Source organism: Pteropus vampyrus, unplaced genomic scaffold (genome assembly GCF_000151845.1).
Source record: "Pteropus vampyrus isolate Shadow unplaced genomic scaffold, Pvam_2.0 Scaffold68, whole genome shotgun sequence".
Lineage (NCBI taxonomy): Eukaryota > Metazoa > Chordata > Mammalia > Chiroptera > Pteropodidae > Pteropus > Pteropus vampyrus.
The window spans coordinates 659,346-677,807 of NW_011888849.1; the positions used below are offsets into that span (position 1 = coordinate 659,346).

An 18,462-nucleotide genomic window follows, 5' to 3' on the forward strand; every position below is an offset into this window, starting at 1 on the left:
GCCCCAATATTAACTATAGACTCTAGGCGATAATGTATATAACAAAGGTACCACTCTAGTGGGGATGTTGGTAATGGAAGAGGCTATACTTGGGTCAGGGTAGGGTATGTATGGGAGATTTCTGTGCCTTCTCAATTTTGCTGTGAACCTAAAACTGCCCTAAAAAATAAATTCTTGATTTTTAAAAATGGAGATTTATACTTAGGATGTGTGCTTCTTTATATTGTATTTCAATAAAAAGGTTTCTTATGAAAGCTAAAAAGTTTCTTTGGCTGAGATAATGTTGAATATCTTAGTCCCTCAACTCCAAATTCAATTGTAGTTTTCTGTGGACAAGGATTCCATGGACAAGGATTTGTAAAATTATACATATGTTCTAAATACAATTTATTTATATAATGGGGTATTTTATTATCCTATGTAAAGCTAAAAAGACTTCAAAAGCTCATGCTGCATAAAGTAGTGAAACTCTGATCCTTAATTTTTAATGGATTCCTCTAAACATGTCTGATTTCAATATTATGACTTGTTATGAGCCAGATATGTTAAAGAATCCCACAGTCCCTGTTAAGGGAAACTGTTCCCATTCCACCCCATCTTCATATACAGCAGACCCGAGTGGCCACGTTTTATGCCATACAACCTCTGTCCCTCTCCTCAGATTATTAGGGCAAGAAGGACTCAGCTTCTTACCCAGAGTAGATTTTGAGGTCAGTCAGCATGGCATGGCCCAATTAGCCTGGCTGAAAAAAGTGAGTTGGTCTAACGACGAGTCCTTTTGGGGGAATGGTGGGGGGCGCGGATTTAGAATCAGCAAACTGAAATGGAGTCAACTGGCAGAGGAGCTGAAGGAGAAAGGACGCCTTAGGGTTGAGTTAGATCCATAAGAGGCAAAGATGAGTGCAAGGCACACTTAGGAGAGAGCAGAATATGGAAGAGACATGTAAGCAAAAGAGAAGTGTGTATAAAAGCTGAGCAAGGAGCCTTCTAGATCTGAGTTGGATCCTAAGCCAGTGCTTCCTAATCTCAATCATACTTGCAATGACCTGGAGAGCTTTAAAAAGACTGGTACCCAGTTTTTACCTTCAGGAATTCTGGTTACATTCCATACCTGGGGTGTGGCCTGGGCATAGGGATATTTAAAAGCTCCCCAGGTTGCTCTTATATGCAACCAGGGCTGCATATAGTAAGCTTTCTAGTTAGTTACAATAGCCCCCCTTTACCTGTGGTGACTGAGAATCTCTGCTCCTTGCAACAAGTCTGGCTTGAGCAGTTGCTGTGGTACATACAGATACTGTCGATTGTCCTGTCCCCGTAATTACGTGTAGCAAGAGTCTGTGATAATATGACTAGGATTGGACACCTCTCCTTATAATAGCAGCATCATGGAGGGGTTGGTGGGGACCAATGTACTTTCTGAATGAACTTGTTACCCTGAGCCACAAATCAGAGATCTGGACCCCACAGACTTGCCAAGTAGCCATTTTGCAGGGTTGTGTAGAGATGATGTAGAATTTGCCCTCTGCCCCTGGTCCTGTGGGAACATTTGAGGTCTCTTCCTTTCTCTATTCTTAAGAAAGGAAAAAGCCAAGATTTTTTTCCCTAGAATTTGGGGTGGAGGTGGACACAGGGATGTGCCGTGACCTATTGGTACACAAGGGCTGTGTACTTATGTCCCTTAGCTATCAAACTCGTGAGTGCAGTAAGGGTCTGTGGGAGGAATGGGGAGAATTTTTTTCCTTTGCTATCAAGAGAGTATGTATTTCTTCACCAAGAGGGAGATTTAGGAAGACCATATTTATCAGCTATCAATTCCAGGCAGGGAATAACTCATTCATTAAATGATGATTGTTGTCATTATTATATCTTACATTTCATAGACTCCTGCTGGATTATCTGATTTGGTCTTTGCAAGAACTCTGAGTGGTAGAGCATGTGTTAATATCTGTTTGACACGAGGAAACTGTGGCCCAGAGGGCTGTTAAATTAAAAGCTTTATTCAAGGTCATGAAGCCCAAGGTTCCTGGTCTACTGCCCTCTTCATATACCAGGTGGCCTTCACTTTAGGACCTGGATCACAGAATGACATAGTATCCACATTCTGGCAGACGACCATAACAACACAGCTCAGCTCATAGAGATTTAAGAAATTGAATTAAATAATAATCTCTTTTTTGAGGAATTAATTAATATAACTAGTCTCAAAGTCACATTAAGAGCATGCCAACCTGTATTTTTTTCCAAGCAAAAATTTTAATAATTTGAATGTAGTTTGGTGTATTCTGCTTATGAATACTATGTGCTCATTGTAGAAATTCTGGAAAACAATGGAAAGCTTAAAGAAGAAAATAAAGATATCCATAATCATACTACACAAAGATATTGATATGTATATATATGATACATATATATTTATATATTGGGATATATATTGATCTGTGTCCTACTTTTCATATACTTATTTTATGGACAACTTCTCATAATAAATTTTCAATAACATAATTTTAACAGATGAGTTTTGTGTTATTATATCATGATTTAACTTTTCAATTGTTGATTCCAGCTTTCATTATTATAAACAGTACCAGAACCATCTTCTTATACAAATATTCTTTTCATATCTCTAATTATTTCTTTAGGATGGACTTGGGATAGATTTCTAAAAGTAACAGTATTGAATTATAGATGGTTTTTAAGTCTCTAGTTCTTTATTGCTAACTTGTACAAAATTACATGTTCAACTCCAAGTATAGAAATGCCTATTTTACCACATCCTCACCAACATTTAGTATTATCATTTTTGTTTCTTTTTCTATGAAATTATGTCCTTTGCCATTTTTGTGCTTTCTAAGCAATTTTTGTTTATTAATAACATTACCTATTTTATCTGATGCTAAGTGTTTTTCCTACTGATTATGATTATCATTTTATTCATGATTTTTAACACATAGAAGTTTTACATTAAAAAATATGAACACAAATTTTCATTTAGAATGAAATGAAACAAAAACATTATAAATATTGCAAGGATGTCAAATACCACAAAATCATAATATTCGGCATAATTGTTAATAATTAACTGTTTAACAAAATATATCAACTTCCACTGTGTATTTTTTTCCTTTTATTCTTAAAATATTCTGTTCTACCTAGAAATCAACAAAATATGACCTACACCTATCCCCTTTTTAACTTTTTTTTTTACATTTAACTCTTTAATACATTTGAGACTCAATTTTATGTATGATGTGAGGTGAGATGTTGCCTCGATTCTTTCTTAAATATTTATCCAAATTTACCGAAAGCCTTTTGTTGAATAATTAATGCCTTCCCCATTTATGAGTATTGCTTCCTTCACATTTTTGCTATTTTAATTGTTTTTCCAAGAATCAAATCTTGAATTTATTTAGTACTCCCACTGTTTCCTAATTATTATTTTCTCTGTTTATTATTTATTTTCTCTTGATTTTCTTAGGATATTTATTGAGTTTTGTGCTCAACTCATATATTTTTATTCTTTCTGATTTAAAATGAAAGCACTTAAAAATATGACTTTAACTCTGTGTAAAGCATCCTGTAAGATGGATAGATAATAACTGTTCACAATTGCATATTTGATTTCAACAATTATTTAAAGTAATATTCTTAAAATTCCCTGTTGATAATAGATTTTTTTTAAAAGCTTCCATGATTTTATTATTGATATTGCATTGGGATAGGTCTCATGTCTTCATAAGCAATAAATTAAGGCCATAAAGGGGCTCCTGGTTGAACTGAAAAGTAGGACCAGCAGAATTTAATTGAAAAAGAGCAGAAAAGTAAGCAACAGGGTTAGCGTGGAGCCCAGTGTTCTGAGGGAGCCTGGAGCAGGTAACGGAAGTAAAGGAAGGTGCAAAGGATCAGAAAATGAAGACGTAGCTTCCTTAGCGGGAGGTCAACGCTAAGCCTGCCCAATATCCAGCTGAGAGGCCAGAGATGGGGTCTAGAAGAGCAAAAGGACTGGGCAAGCACATGTGTCAATGCCAAGGCTGATGGGCCACTGAAGTGATTTCCTGCCCTGCTTTTAACCTCTTCTAGGGACCAAAGGGAGCACTCCAAACATGGAATCAGGAAGCCAGGGTCTTAATTCCCACATGGCCATAAATCCTCTGTGTGGCCTTGAACATGTCATTTCTCCTCTCTATATTATCAAATCAGAAGTCTAGACTAGATAATTTTTCTGGTCACTTCTAGCTTGAAAGATGTATGAGTCTATGCTTGTAACACTGTGAGCTTCGTTCATGGAAGAATAGGTGTGGGCTCCACATGGGGAGCAGGATGTGACCAGAGGGCAGGTGTGTAGTAACACCTGGGAGGAGTAACCCTGCTGAGAAAATCTCCCCTTGTTTCAAACTAGATTGCTCATGTGGTCATGCCAGGGCCCCATGGCTCTAACGACATCTACTTCTCCAGCCACCTGTGATATCTTGACTGCCATCAAAATTGTCATTGGTTCATGGGTAGCCTGTATCCTGTTTTCCAGTCCAGAGCAAATTCTCTTGGCTATGGAGAGGAGATGATTTAGAAGGCTCTTCCATACAATAAAGATTCTGGATGAAGAAGAGAAGAGTGAGCAGCCAGCACCCAGTTGTCACTTGGAGACTGCACTGATTAGATATAAAACAGAGAATCTGGTTTCTAAGCTTGCAGCTGCCACTTGTTATGCACATGATGCATTAAGTAGGTGAATCTATTTAATCATGTTAAAATAAGAATTATAATAACAAAGTGACTTCCTGGAAGATTCTAAGAATTACAGGAGATAAACTATATGAACATATCTCTAATGCTTCTGCCAAAGAATATCCAAGCCAAGATCATAGACATAACATGTCAGGGCTAGAAGAGGCTCTAAACCTAGTAAAAGACTTTAGTTTTACTGCTAGGGAAACAGGTCCAGAGAGGCTGTCACCTGCCCAAGAGAACTGTTATTGGCATCCCCCAGGGAATTAGGCACCCATGGGCATTGTGTGTAAACACGGGTATGCACTTCCAGGTACATATATGTGTCTGTACGTTTATATATGCACATATATATATAGATGAGAGAGCAAGACACACAGCTTACAGCTGTTGGAAGATTTGGGGTTACAGCTGGAGAGCTGACCAACTTGTTTAGAGCTGCCTTTGCTTAAATGATTCAGACTGTGGTTGTTACTAATATTCTCCTTTTTCCAAAAGAATGGGGCTGGTTGAATGATAATTAATAATAGGCAGATGACTCATGTTAGTTAAATGCACACGTTCTAGGTGCATGTGTCATGTGAATAATTTGAATAATTTACATTTGAATATTTTTAAATATGCTTTCAAGATAGGAAAGCATTAAAATGGGAAGCATCACACATGAGCACATTATTTCATAATTCTCTTTGATTCTGATCCTTGAAAAACATTTTCAGTGTAATTCAGCTGATCCTTAAGTAGACTACCACCTCTTCAACCTGGGGAATAACCTTACTTTAGCTCCACATAAATGAGTAGGGAAGCACCTCAGAGAGACATGTAGTTCAAGTCCTCTTTTCACAAGTGAAGAAAGCAAGGCCTGCAGAAGTTAAGTGACTTACCCAAGGTCACATCTTTTGTCAGCAGCGGGGCCAGGATGAGAATATAGGTGTTAGATTTGCAAGGGTTCCCCTGGGAATATTCTCAGCATGCACATCAGCAAAGATTTGAGCATGGACCTACCCCTTTGGTTTTATAGTTCTATTATCTCTCATCCCAGGACAGTCAAACTTTTCCTTTCTAGGAGCTGGTGTAACTAGTAAACAGCCCATCTCCCAGTGTCATTTACAAATTCAGTCCGTATCTTCCTGGTCCTGAAATACTAAGAAAGGACTTAAATTTTATCTAAAGCCTATTCTGTGCCAAGCCTCATCTTTAGCAGCTTGCCATCTATTAACTCATTTCAATCTTCAAATGAACACTATAATGAAGGTTTCATGTCCTCCACCTGAAATATAATGAACACTGAGGTGAGAGAGGTAAAGCTTATAACCTTCAGAGCTGGGATTCTGTGCTCAGGCGTGCTCTTCCCACTGGTGCTGGTAATGGTCACAGGCAAGGCTGTGCTTCCTCTTTTTAGTCTCACCAGATCAGCCCAGTATCTGCTGCAAATCTAGAACAGCCTTGCCCAGTAGTCCCAGAGTATATTCCCTGCAATAAAAGGCCTTTAGGGGTCAAGAGGTTTTGCATGAACAAAAAAAAAAACAAAACAAAACAAAATGAATTTGGGAAAAGTAGGTAAGTGAAGTTAATTGAGGTTCTTAATTACATGAATCTTTTTATCTTTAAATAAATTGAGACTCTTCAAAAAGGAATTAAATATGCAGTTTTCCAACCATATTGACCCTTTTATCATTGAGCTTTACATAAAATGAATATTCTATGGGACATACCCAGGGAAATGCTGGTTTAGCCCTTGGGGAAATAACTGTGAGCGAACCTGCTCAAAAAAACAAAACAAAACAAAACAAAAAAACAATGAGATTGGAAATTTAAGCTCAGGGGCCTTTTTCCTGTTGAATGGGCTGCCAGTGATAATCTACTTCCTCTGATAGAGGGAGCATCCACTGGGAGGTCCCCAAAGAAGCAGCGTGTGCCAAGCTTGATCAGGTAGATAACCTGGTGGTGAGGCTTGAGTCCCAGATATCACACTTAGTGAATCCACACTAACAGAATTCTCTGACTTACACCTTTTGGTGTAACCTATATGCATATAGATGGTTTAAGGCAGTGGTCCCCCACCTTTTTGGCACCAGGCACCGGTGATTCTATGAGAATCTAATGCCTCATGATATGAGATGGAGCTGAGGCAGTGCTGCTAGCGCTGGGGAGCAGCTGCAAATACAGATGGAGCTACACTCACTGGCTTGCATGTCACTCTCTTCCTGCTGTGTGGCCTGGTTCCTAATAGGGGCTGGGCACCCCTGGTTTAAGGTATCTTTAAAGATGGGTTTCTTCCTACCTGCCTAAGCTCTGCTAGCAAGCCTTTCTAGAATAGGTGAGGTCTAAATAATTAAGCTAAAAAATAAAATGACTATCAAAGGCATAGATTCCCTAAGTATAGTCCACAGACCCATTATTCTATGGGATGTTAACAAAAGTGAAATCACTAAAATAAGTCCAAAGCTTTTTCCATGCCAAGGCACATTGTGAATAGCCAAGTGGGGACAGACTATGCAGTTTCTCAAATTATGTGAGCACAGAAGCCTTTTCTTGACAAGTGTTTCACAGGACAGAAGTTTAGAAAACATTGGCTTAAGGTATAACTTTAAAGTAAATAAGTCTTTTTTCTTTTGCTGTTTTCTTCTCTCTCTCTCTCTCTCTCTCTCTCTCTCTCTCTCTCTCTCACCTCCCCCACCCCCCCTCTCAAGCAAGGGGACCAGAGCTTACACATACAAATGAGAGCTGAATCCTAGGGGAGCTAGATGTTCTTGCCAGTAATTATTCCACTCTTTCAAAGGCCTTTTGAAACTTCTTTTCAGTAATTGTCTCCAGGAATCAGGACACATCCCCTGAATACCCTCATTAATGGCAAACGTTGACTCTCTGAGAGGGAATTTGATTTTGGGAACAAGACCATGCAAAATCAATTCAAGCTCAATGATTCATGTTCAAGAGGAAGTAGACAGAAGTGGTTAAAAGTGAGAACGTGGATTTAAACCCCTGCTCTGCTACTTATTAGAGGTGTGACATTGAGGAGGTTACCTAACTCGTCTAGGACTCAGTGCTTCATCTGCAAAATGGAGATAATCATATCCCCTCACGGGGTTATTGAGATGGTGAAGTAGAAAATAAGATATATAAAGTGCTTAGCATCAAACAATATAAAAATGACAAATGCTCAAGGGGCTGTGAAGTACAGCATAGGGAATAATATTGTAATAAATATATATAGTGCCAGATAGGTACTAGACTAATTGGGGGGATAACTTCATAAATCATATAAAGCCTAAAAATGATGCTGCACACCTGAAACTAATATAAAATAATACTGAATGTTAACTCTAATTGAAAAAAAAAACAATTAAAAGTTTTTAAAAATAAAGAAAGAAATGAAACATACAAACAGAAATGATAAGTGCCCCCTAATGAAACTTCACCTGGTTTAATTGCATGGTTGTAAACTGGCAATGAAGATAATTCTCATATAAGGATCTAGCCATGGAAACACAGTTGGGAAGAATCTGTGACCTCCTAGAAAGAGTTCTCTGCAAGTCAAGAGTTCCTTGTACATAAAAATTTTAGTCTGTTTATTTTTTTTAAAGGCACATTTTACATAGGCAAACACCTGCCATCTCGCCAGGTAAAGGGATCCAACAATTCCTTTCCAATCCTTGCCCCATGGGAGGGAAACTGAAACATTGTTTTATTATCAGCCACCATGGGGAGGTCCTGGTATATTCCTAATGGACCTGCTTGGGAAATCGGAAATTCCATTACTTTTTAAATAATAACTTCATAATAGTCAATTTCATATTATGAAGCTTTTTCAATTAAAGATCTAATTTACTAGTTTGTTTGAATTGATATAATAAATTTTGTTCATTTACTTAAAAAGACCATTTGCTATATTATATTAAAGTAATTCTGTTTGTAAAATAGAATAAAGCACAATAGAATTTTAAGCTAGGAAGCTATCTTAGTTAATTGAATGTGGAGCTATCAAATACCAACTTATGTTTTATTTGGTTTTTATCCTCTTTCAGAATCTGTTTCCAGATTTCTGCCTTCCCCTGAAAATTAGGAAAATACAGCCCCATGTTCATGTACCGCATTCTCATCGACAATTATCTCTTGGAGCTGAGGATGTCATTTTTAGGTAAGACATGTCTTCTCTGATTTACTGCAGTCACTACCATTCCCTATAGTCATATACCCAACTGTTCCCTTCATTTACCTTATCACCCTCACCCCCATTGACATTTGAGTTTGATAATCATAATTTAATCTATCTCTAGTATTTTACACATATAACATCTAAGGCCCAGGAATATTTTGTGACCAACCCAAGGTCACACGGCCAATTAATTAGTGGCTGAACTGGATTTCAAATCCATGTCTCCTTTTACCATCCTATTGCAGAACCACTCATATGAAGACTGGTCAATTTTAACTATTTTAAATAAAACCTGGTGTGTTTTACAAACTGTGGTGCCAGTTGTTTTTTTCATGAGGAAGAAGTATGTTCTGCTTCCCTTCCCCCCCTCCCCCGCCCCTTCCCGGAAAGGTAAATAGTTCATGTTTTCTGTGAGAAGTATGTGAAGAAGAGATTTATTAGAAGGTTCCAATGGAGACCTATGTGTAGAACAAGGAAATTTTAAAGCTGAGATCATTGGCAAACCCAGCCTGTACATTCAGATGCTAATTCGATGTCATGGTCAATCGAATTAAAGTGATATTCAGATACTATAATAAAAGCTATTGAGTTACAGGAATTGTGCCCAGCACTTTACATGTATTGTTTCATTTAATCCTTACTGTAATTCTATGCACTAGGTACTATGGTTATTCACCATATTGTAGATGCAGATAACAAGGTTTGATTAAGCTTGCCTAAAATCACAGAACTAGTAAGCAGTAGAGTGGGTATCTGACCCCATGTTTATCTGACCACAAGAGCTGTCTTCTTTGCTACTTGCCACATTGCCAGCTTACTTGGGTTAGCTGTTTTGATATCACAGCTGTCATTGTATCACAGCCGCAATCATTTTGTAGCCTTTATCAGCCACAGATCAACGACTGGCAAGCATCGCCATCATCAACACTCAACTGAATACCATTTTGAACAAAATGAGAAAGCTTATCAAGACTACCTTACAATACTTTCAAATACAGACAAAATATAATTTACCTTTTTAGGGATCAGTGCCAGCTAGGAGCTGTCATATTAAGGAAGAGAGGGAGAGATGTCACTTGTCTTTGTGCCCGTTACAAAGCCCAGATTTGTGCCTGTAGCACAGTAGAACCCCCAAATTTATTTGCTGAAATGGGAAGGTTTTGATTTCATTTTGTAATTGCTTGTAGCTATACAATGAATAAATACTTGTTTTAGCTAAGCAAATATAAATAAATCAAAAGGGAAGTTATCTTTGTGTTAATGGAATTTTTTCAGCTTAATAATGCTTAACCAATATTTCCCTTTGGATGTCCTGTCAGACTGGAGAAGAGGGAATTCTATCCTACATAAGAGAGATATTAGTCAGCTCGGCAGTCAAATGGAGAACCTTGGAGCCTACATATGATTTTTTATATGTCAAAGGCCTAGAGACAGTTAAAATGAGACAAATGAGATTCAAGCAGTGAGTCTAAGGAAAGGCCTTGGATGTTTTGCCTTTTAAGTTCTGGCACACTGGAAATCTCTGTTGAAGAAGTTTGACATCCTAATGTCATAAGCAAATGTCTCTTCACGTTATTTTGGTTCAGCTCACTTTCCAGACCTCTACACTATTAGGTCTTGTGAAATCTAATAGGAAAAAACAAACATAAGAATGTGAACATGACCGAGACTATCTACTGATAGGAAAACAGGAGTGTTTAGTATAAAATCTATGAAAATATGGATTGAATTTAACAAATATATCGTAAGCAAGGTCTAGGGTTACCACATCCAGGCTCTTGTCTAGGACCTTAGCTATTGATGAAAGACACGGGCAGATGCAGCACAAATAGCTCTAATAAATGACAGGAAGTACCAAAGACATCACTAAAGTCCATAGAGCTTGAGAAAACAGAGGTCAGGGAATGAGGCACTTCAGTCTCTTTAGAGCTTGGGGTGCGCATGTGCGCGCATGCATGTGTGTGTGCGTGTGCGTGTGTATGTGAGAATCTTGTGGAAGATGACCCTGGACAAATAGCCAAATTCTCTTAATACCAACTCAGGTGTTCAGACTTTCTCTGTTTCTAGAGAACCATTAAATGCTTCCAAGCATGCAGGTGATAGGAGATCTGCGCTTCTGGAATGTAACACTAAAGGAGATGGGTAGGATAGGAACCAGAAGCAGGGAGACCAGAGCAGAAGCTCCCACAGTAGCCGTGAAACAGTGAATGCAGCCTCAGTTAGGGCTATGGTCCTGAAGTAAGGAGGAGGTGGCAGATTCTCCTGCTAGTTGAGAAGAGACGAGTCCAGTTGGAAGTAGACAGTGAGGGAGAAGGGGCAGGTAACCTCTAAGTTTCTTGCCTGAATAATTGAGAGGATATAATACGCTTTCAGAGAAAACATTTGTTGTACTGGGCTAGTTTCATAGTTACGACAAACTTTAATTCATTAAAAAGTTAAAAATCAGAGAAATGGATCATTGGATGAATTTTAGACAAAACAGCCTAGATAACTGAAATTATTACTTCTTGGTCCATTGTGGGGGCATCAGCTGGGCATAATCCAAAACATGCTCATCCATAACCAGCTAATAACTTGAAGCCCTCTTTGCTGATAGGTCGGGCTTGAGTAGTCATTGAAGATTGCTAAATTTTCCTTAAACTTGTAATACAAGGAGAAATAAAAAAAAGAGGCTGATCACTGTAAAGGCGAAATAGACCATGAATATTTTACCTTGGACTGATAATATTTTGAAGCACTAAATGATAAAAGCTTAGTAAGGATAGACTTATTATTTATCTTGTTCATGCTATTAGCTTTCACATTTTTTAGTTTTTTATTTCTTAAGAATTATGTACTTATGTGTTGATCATAGGTTAATAGAAGAAAGAATAATCCCCCCACCCACCGAGAGATCAGTTCTCTTGCTTCAAACAAGATAAAATCTCGTTAGAATAAATAGAATTTTTTCTGATCACACTGAATTCTTATATATAGTTTTTTTTTAGCATGATACTAAAACCAACCCTGTAATTTACTTCCTGCAAGTAGAACTCTCTTAAGGGTTGGAGGTATTCTTTTGATTAAAAATTTCATAAACACTTGGCAATGTGGCCACATTTTATACTCTTAAATTAGAATTTTACTTCAGTAATGAGCCTATATCATTGAGGATTTCAGTCTTTAATTGAGAAGGGCTGTAATGTGTGAAAACACATTTCTGTAAATTGCATTCACTATAAGCATCACTCCTCACAAAAAGCAAATTAGAATGAATAATTGTTCTCATTGGTTATGTTTCACATCCAGCCCTATGGAAAATATCAGTGAAATAGCATTTTTTTTTTTTTTGAGAAAGGTTTTGTTGTCATTTAAAACCATAAATGAGATATTTTTTTAAATATATGTTTTGTACAACTAACCTGATGAATTTTTATTAGGTAATTTTATCCTTTCTCCCCTCTACAGAGTGTGGACTTTTTGTTTTTCTTGTTCTCCAACACATACTGCCAAACGTGGCCTACCAGGATCTTTCCCTCAGACACTGTGTAACTTAAGGAGGAAACTTGTCTGTTTCCCTCAGTACCCTAGGCTGACATTTCAGAAAGTACTTCTCATCATGTATCTGCAGAAAGTCTGAAAAAGCATGTGGGGCCATAATGAAATGATCAGATTGTTAGGGTGGATAATGGGAGGGGGGCATTTCTTTTCCCATGTCAACAACAGGCAAGGACCTAACTGCCTTTGTACATCAATCAAGCAGAATAGATTCTGAAGTTTATCATTTTGCAGGATATGGCAGGTCAGTTTGGTAATCTGTGGTCACAAATGCCATTAGAATTCATTGTAACCCCCAAGCAATGGCTGGTATGATCCAGGCCTAATCTGATAGCAAAAGTCATACAACGGCAAATTCAGCCTCCTTGGTTATCTTGTTTTAATGGAGGATTGGCAGCCCACGTGCGGTTTTCAAAGCACGGGATGGTCCTGTCTTACAGAACTCTTTTTGTCTGTGAACCATCCATTCCCACCGCTTTTATGATTATGGCACAGTTGATATTTGGAGACTTAGCATTTATTTCCTCAGTGAAAATGTGCTAATAGATCCTTTCCTGAGGATGAGAGGAAACAGAAAATATTGGGCAGGGAGAATGGGGAGTAAAATGTTTAGGAAACAGGGTCCTAGAGATTAGAGACAAACTTTGACCCCTGACTATTTTGCATAAGATCAGCCCAGGCACAAATCTGCCATGTGGAGGTTAGCTAATACGAATTAAGTAACAACACACAGAGCAAGAATTACTCGCCTTTTTGTTATTTCTGAAATCTGAACTGCTTTTAGAAATAAGGGTTGGAATGTTCCATAGGAACTCGGAGCATGGGACACAGGGGCATGGCACACACTCAGTGTGGGCTATTTAAAAACCAGTTCCTTGGCTTCCCTCTGTGATTCTAAATACGTGTAATCACATTACCCTGCAGCAGCCGGGAACTATTTCTATAACATTGTCCAGCATTTGTGCTGCCGAGGCTGGGTCCATCCAGCAAAAACAAAGTGGAGATGTGCTAACCGATTAGGTTGATCAATCCAGGCTTTCTGTGTCACCACTAAAGTCCATCTAGTGTTAGAATATGAGCAGTATTTGTTGACTGACACTTCTCGAATTTTAAGGACTGATCTATTTATCTTGGGGGAGAGAAAGATGCCGTAGCTCATCAAAAGGATGCTTTTAAATGAGCCATTTATTTATTTAACAAATGAACAACATAAGCATAATTTATCACTTTCTCAGATACAACCAATTCTTATTCTATGGAATGGTCCCAGCACAGGAGACTTTGACTCTCTTCGTGCTAAAGACTCTGTCTTTTGTGAATTTGATGTACTAACACTACCCCTAATTATACCATTAGCTGTCAATCAAACACATAAATCCCTTAGGAATATTCTACTCAACTGTTAACCACTCTAAGACATTAGCTGGTAGAGGGACATTAGCCAACACTGTTATATAATGTCAGAACACCTGATCAGGCTTGTGAATTAATGGAATAGTCAAACCAGTTTTGTGATTTCACACAGACAAAACAATAAGATGATTTTTAAAAAGCTTTTTAGCTTTATGTAAAAAATTGAAAACCTACCATTTATAAAATGTGTGACGATTTGACTTTATGCCAAACATTTTATCTACTGAAATTTTATTTATCTCTGATAAAAACCCTTCAATGTGTCATTACTTCCATTTTACAGATGAGGAGATTGAGGTTCAGAGAGATTTAGTCATGCACAAGTTTACAAGTCTAGTTTCTAGTGAGTGGTGGGCGCGGGGGCGGGGGTGTGAAATTTACATAGAGTTCTCTCCATTTTCAAATCAATGCTGTTTACCTCTGTATATCTAACTTCAAACAGCCAAAACAGTCCATTAAGGCAAGAAAACAAAAACAAACAATCAAAAAGAACCCCCAAAACTTGGGTCCTAAATCATGTGGTTAAGATAACAAAAACTCAGCTGATCCACAGTTGGCTAATTCCCTCCTGGAAGCCTGTAACTACCACCCGTCTGTTGCCTGACACCTAAGTACCGGGAGACCTCTTGACCCCCATGTAGTCCTGCTCTGAAAACTAGCAGTCTAACAGCCAAACACACACATCAGAAAAAATTATACATGTGACATTATGCCTTTGGGGAGATCTGAGTCAAATATTATTTTTTGACTATTTTGAGACATAGACTGAATATGTGGTTCCCTTGTGACTAACTAAAAACACACAGCTAAGACTAATCCTTTGCACTATGCTATATTAATATTTTCTTTCCCTCCTTGTAAGGGGACTAGTTATAAATTAGACGAGATTAGAAAACAGTCTCTCCGGAATGAATCTTTTAAGGAATTACCTAGAAAGAACCCAGATTTTTTCCCCCCACATGGTAAAGCACACAGAGCAGCAGCCTGCCGCTGGTCCTGGGAGACAACATCTTGAGCGCATATGTTATTCCGGTTCTGTATTGACTAATTCAGAAACTCCAGGGCAAAATAACCAAAGTTCCTAAGTCAAAAATGAAAGTAAAATAGTGGAATGGAATTGGAATCACTGTTGTAACATTCCAACAACTTCGTAAATAGGCATGAAAGTAGACAGCATTACAGGTTAGCAAATTTACCATTGCAAGAATCAACCTGCACCATTGGTGTCAAGTCGCAAACAAACTCATTTACCTCTCACTTGACTGATATTCTTTTTCTTTCCAGAAATATAATCACATTTGACAAAATTAATATTGAGATTGTTTTACTAGAGGCTTATCCAAATATATGCTATATTAAAAATAGTCATGATATAAATATTTCTCACAAGAGCTGCAGCGATGGTGTGAATAAAAAACTCCCTTCTGAGATTTCAGTAAAACCAGATCTCACAAAGGATCTGAAAGAAAACAAACAAACGGACACACACAAAGACACACACACATACACACAGAACAAACCTTATGTTAATTCAGTTTGGCAAAACAGTCACTATTTTGACACTATTTTATGAAGTACGATACAGTTTCTTCCCAGATGAAGTAGGAGAAATGAATCTGCTACAGGTTTCTCATAATAATGTTCAGGGTGGGGGGGGGTGTCTAAGCATGTTCCATAGCAGCTAATAAAAATCAAAATTTCTAAATGCAGCAAAATGTTAGCACTGTCAAATGGCCAAGCGTGCAAGAGGAATCTCCCTCTCCATGCCCTTCTACCAATACATACAAAGCCCCAAATACACCGGCTGGAATTTTAAAATTATAAATCAGATAGCAAAATGCTTACGGGCCTTACAATGAGATAACATCAGGAGGAACGGTGCGTGGAATGGATCTGGCATTCTCACATAAAGCATTATCTTTGGTACAAGTACACACGGCAGGGCATTTTGGCTTCGCTGGTTTCTTCCCCTCAGTCAGCAAAAGCGCAGATAAGAGACATAGGAAATAAGCAATTCTTTTCAGAGGGATGCAGGCATTTCCCATCCTTTGGCTTCTCTCTGATTCCTTGCAGTCGAAAAAATCTCCCCAAACATGAACAGGGCTTCTGGAATTCAGCTGGTGATTGTCTTGCTCTGAGACCAGGTCATAGGAGTCCACCCTTTTCCTTTGCCTCTGTATCTCTGCTTCTCAAAACGGACCTGCAGCTGATTTGTGAGCTGCTCCTTGCTCCAGCAATGCACTGCTCGGGGAAGAGACCTGTGAGGTGCTGTGAGATGGGAGGGATCCAACTGCTGGAGGAGAGAGCCGACTTGCATCACCACGAAAACACTGAACACAGACCAGCCTTCGAAGGCAAAGTGAAGTGATGTAACAGAAAATAAACAGCTTCTGCTTGCACTGAGAGGCCCTTTAATTGTTACCAAAAATAGGACGGCATTATGTCTTATTAGTGAGTGGGTGGGCGGGTGGGTGGCAGCAGTCAGCTTGCATCGGATCTCGGCAATCTCAGAAACCTCTGGGAATTCGCTTTTCATGTGGCAAACAACCTAGTCAGAAAAACTGGCTTTGGAGCCAGCCCTGGCTGGAAAAATGAAGTTAAATGAAACTCTCTCCCTCCGCAGCATTTGGCTAAAACCTTCGTATTTCTTGCTGAGTCCACCTGACTGATGCCATCGTTGAAAGACAAATAACAACACATGGAGAATGTGACTTTCAGGGAACGAATGTGAGTAAATGCTTTTTTGACACTTATCAACTGTCATGAATTATTGGTTTTCATAATCTCCACCCCACAAATGTGTAAGACATTCTCTCCTTCCGTGATGAGGGAGGGAAATAGAAGCGCAGACTGCCCCTGTGTACAATCCACTCTCCTTGGCTTCTGGAACTCTCCCTTCTTTAGCAGTAGCATCAGAAACCTGGAAGGAATTCCCTGCCAGCAGGAGGCAGCCAGCTTTGGATTCTCAGGGCTCCAAAAAAGGCTCAGTTTAGCCTAGGAGGCTGAAATATGATGGGGGAAAATGCTGGACTAAGAGCCAGAGACCTGGCTTTGAGGTCCCAGTTCTGCCATGAACCAGCCAATGTTGTCTCTGGATCTATTCCCCTGTCTGTAAAATGGGGATGATGGTATAGATGTTCCATAAATATTATAAACATTAAAGCAAAATGGTAGGCTATGTTACTGTCGTATTTGATAGGAAAGGAGATGCACCTTTGGAGAAGGAAATTCATTTAAAGAAGAAAAAGAAGAGAGGCTCTAGCACTGGGGCAGGGCGGTATGGTCAAGAGAGTGAGAAGACTCTTAGGATGGAGAAAAAGGAGGAAAATAGATCCTTGGTCCTCTTACCGTGCTGAAGATGTCCATCGTCAAGCTGGCACAGTTGGCCAGGGAATGTCAATCTGTCCTTTCTTTTTCAGCTTCCTAGACTGAAAGTAGTAGAAGGATTATATGAGCACATGCGTGATTAGGACATAAATTCATTCCACATGGGAGCTTGATGCTTTGACGGTCTACCCTTTCCCTCTCATAGACTATCCCAGGCTTACTCCAATCACTTGTTTAATTCTCTGCAAGCTCTGTGAGGGGAGGGTAGTGGTAGTCATGCTCATTCTGATACTTGACTATTATTGTCTGATTACGCAGAAGACTGTAGGCTCCATGAAGGTAGAGACCCTGCTGGGAATTCAGTGCCTGGACAGCATCGTGCATGGAGTGAGCAACCCAGATGCCTCTGTGAGCAACCACAGAGCATAGAGACTATTCATGGTCAGGACATGCTCATCCAAAGAAACTTCAGATCACGCCATAGATTATAATAAAGGATTCTGGCAATTCCCTGAAGAAGTCACAGTGAGCTGATCTCCAAGATAAGGGGGAATGAAAAGAGAATTGGCGAGAACATTCCAGGTAGAGTCAACAGCATATTGCAAAGGTCTGGCCACAGCCTGGCCTTGACACAGGAGACCAATAGGAGACCTCTGGAGTGTTTTAGGCACAGGAGTGATATATAATCTGGATTGTGTTTCAAAAGAACCAGTAGATTATTATAATTAAGCCAGTTTTTGAGAGTTTATAAATATTTTTTTTACAGAAAAGAAAAAAATCTCAGTCTAAGAGAAGTAATGATTTTCGAATGGATTCTACTAATGCTTCACTGTCGAGGACTCTCTGGAGGGAGAGAATTATCATAGTGTTTTTAGAAACTGTGACCTACGGGCAAGCCCCACTTGGAACAGTAAAAGTGTCACTTAAAAGTTGGCTGCAAGTCAGATTTTTGTAAATTGGATCCCGCTTCAAGTACATAGTGGAAACTTGCACCATAAAATAATTATGTGGTGAAAATTTTATATAGAGTCATTTTTATTCAGTCAGCCACCCCCTAAATTATCTGACTTATAAATGATGCATTTTATAACTAGAAAATAAAGACCCCGAGAACTTTCAGGACCTCAGAATTCTTGGGTCTAATCCCCGCATGTTACAGATGGTAAAACTGAAGTACTGAAAGGTCACACAAACAGTGAGTAGCAGAGCCACCACTCTGCATGGGGTGACACTCTGGCAGATACTTGTTTAAACTGATGGGTGTAGTCAAACAAGATAATTCACTCCCTATATGTCACTTTCAA

General features: G+C 38.8%; 1 protein-coding gene across 1 annotated transcript in view; it reads right to left on the bottom strand.

The window, feature by feature from the left end:
* The window catches only part of LGI1 (leucine rich glioma inactivated 1), a 39,716-nt gene extending 23,568 nt beyond the window's left edge, over positions 1–16,148 (bottom strand). The window contains 4 exon segments of the mRNA XM_011361546.2: positions 15,219–15,290; positions 15,686–15,979; positions 15,981–16,028; positions 16,030–16,148. Of these exon segments, the coding sequence (XP_011359848.1) occupies positions 15,219–15,290; positions 15,686–15,979; positions 15,981–16,028; positions 16,030–16,148 (533 nt within the window).
* Between the last annotated feature and the right edge of the window lie 2,314 nt (positions 16,149–18,462).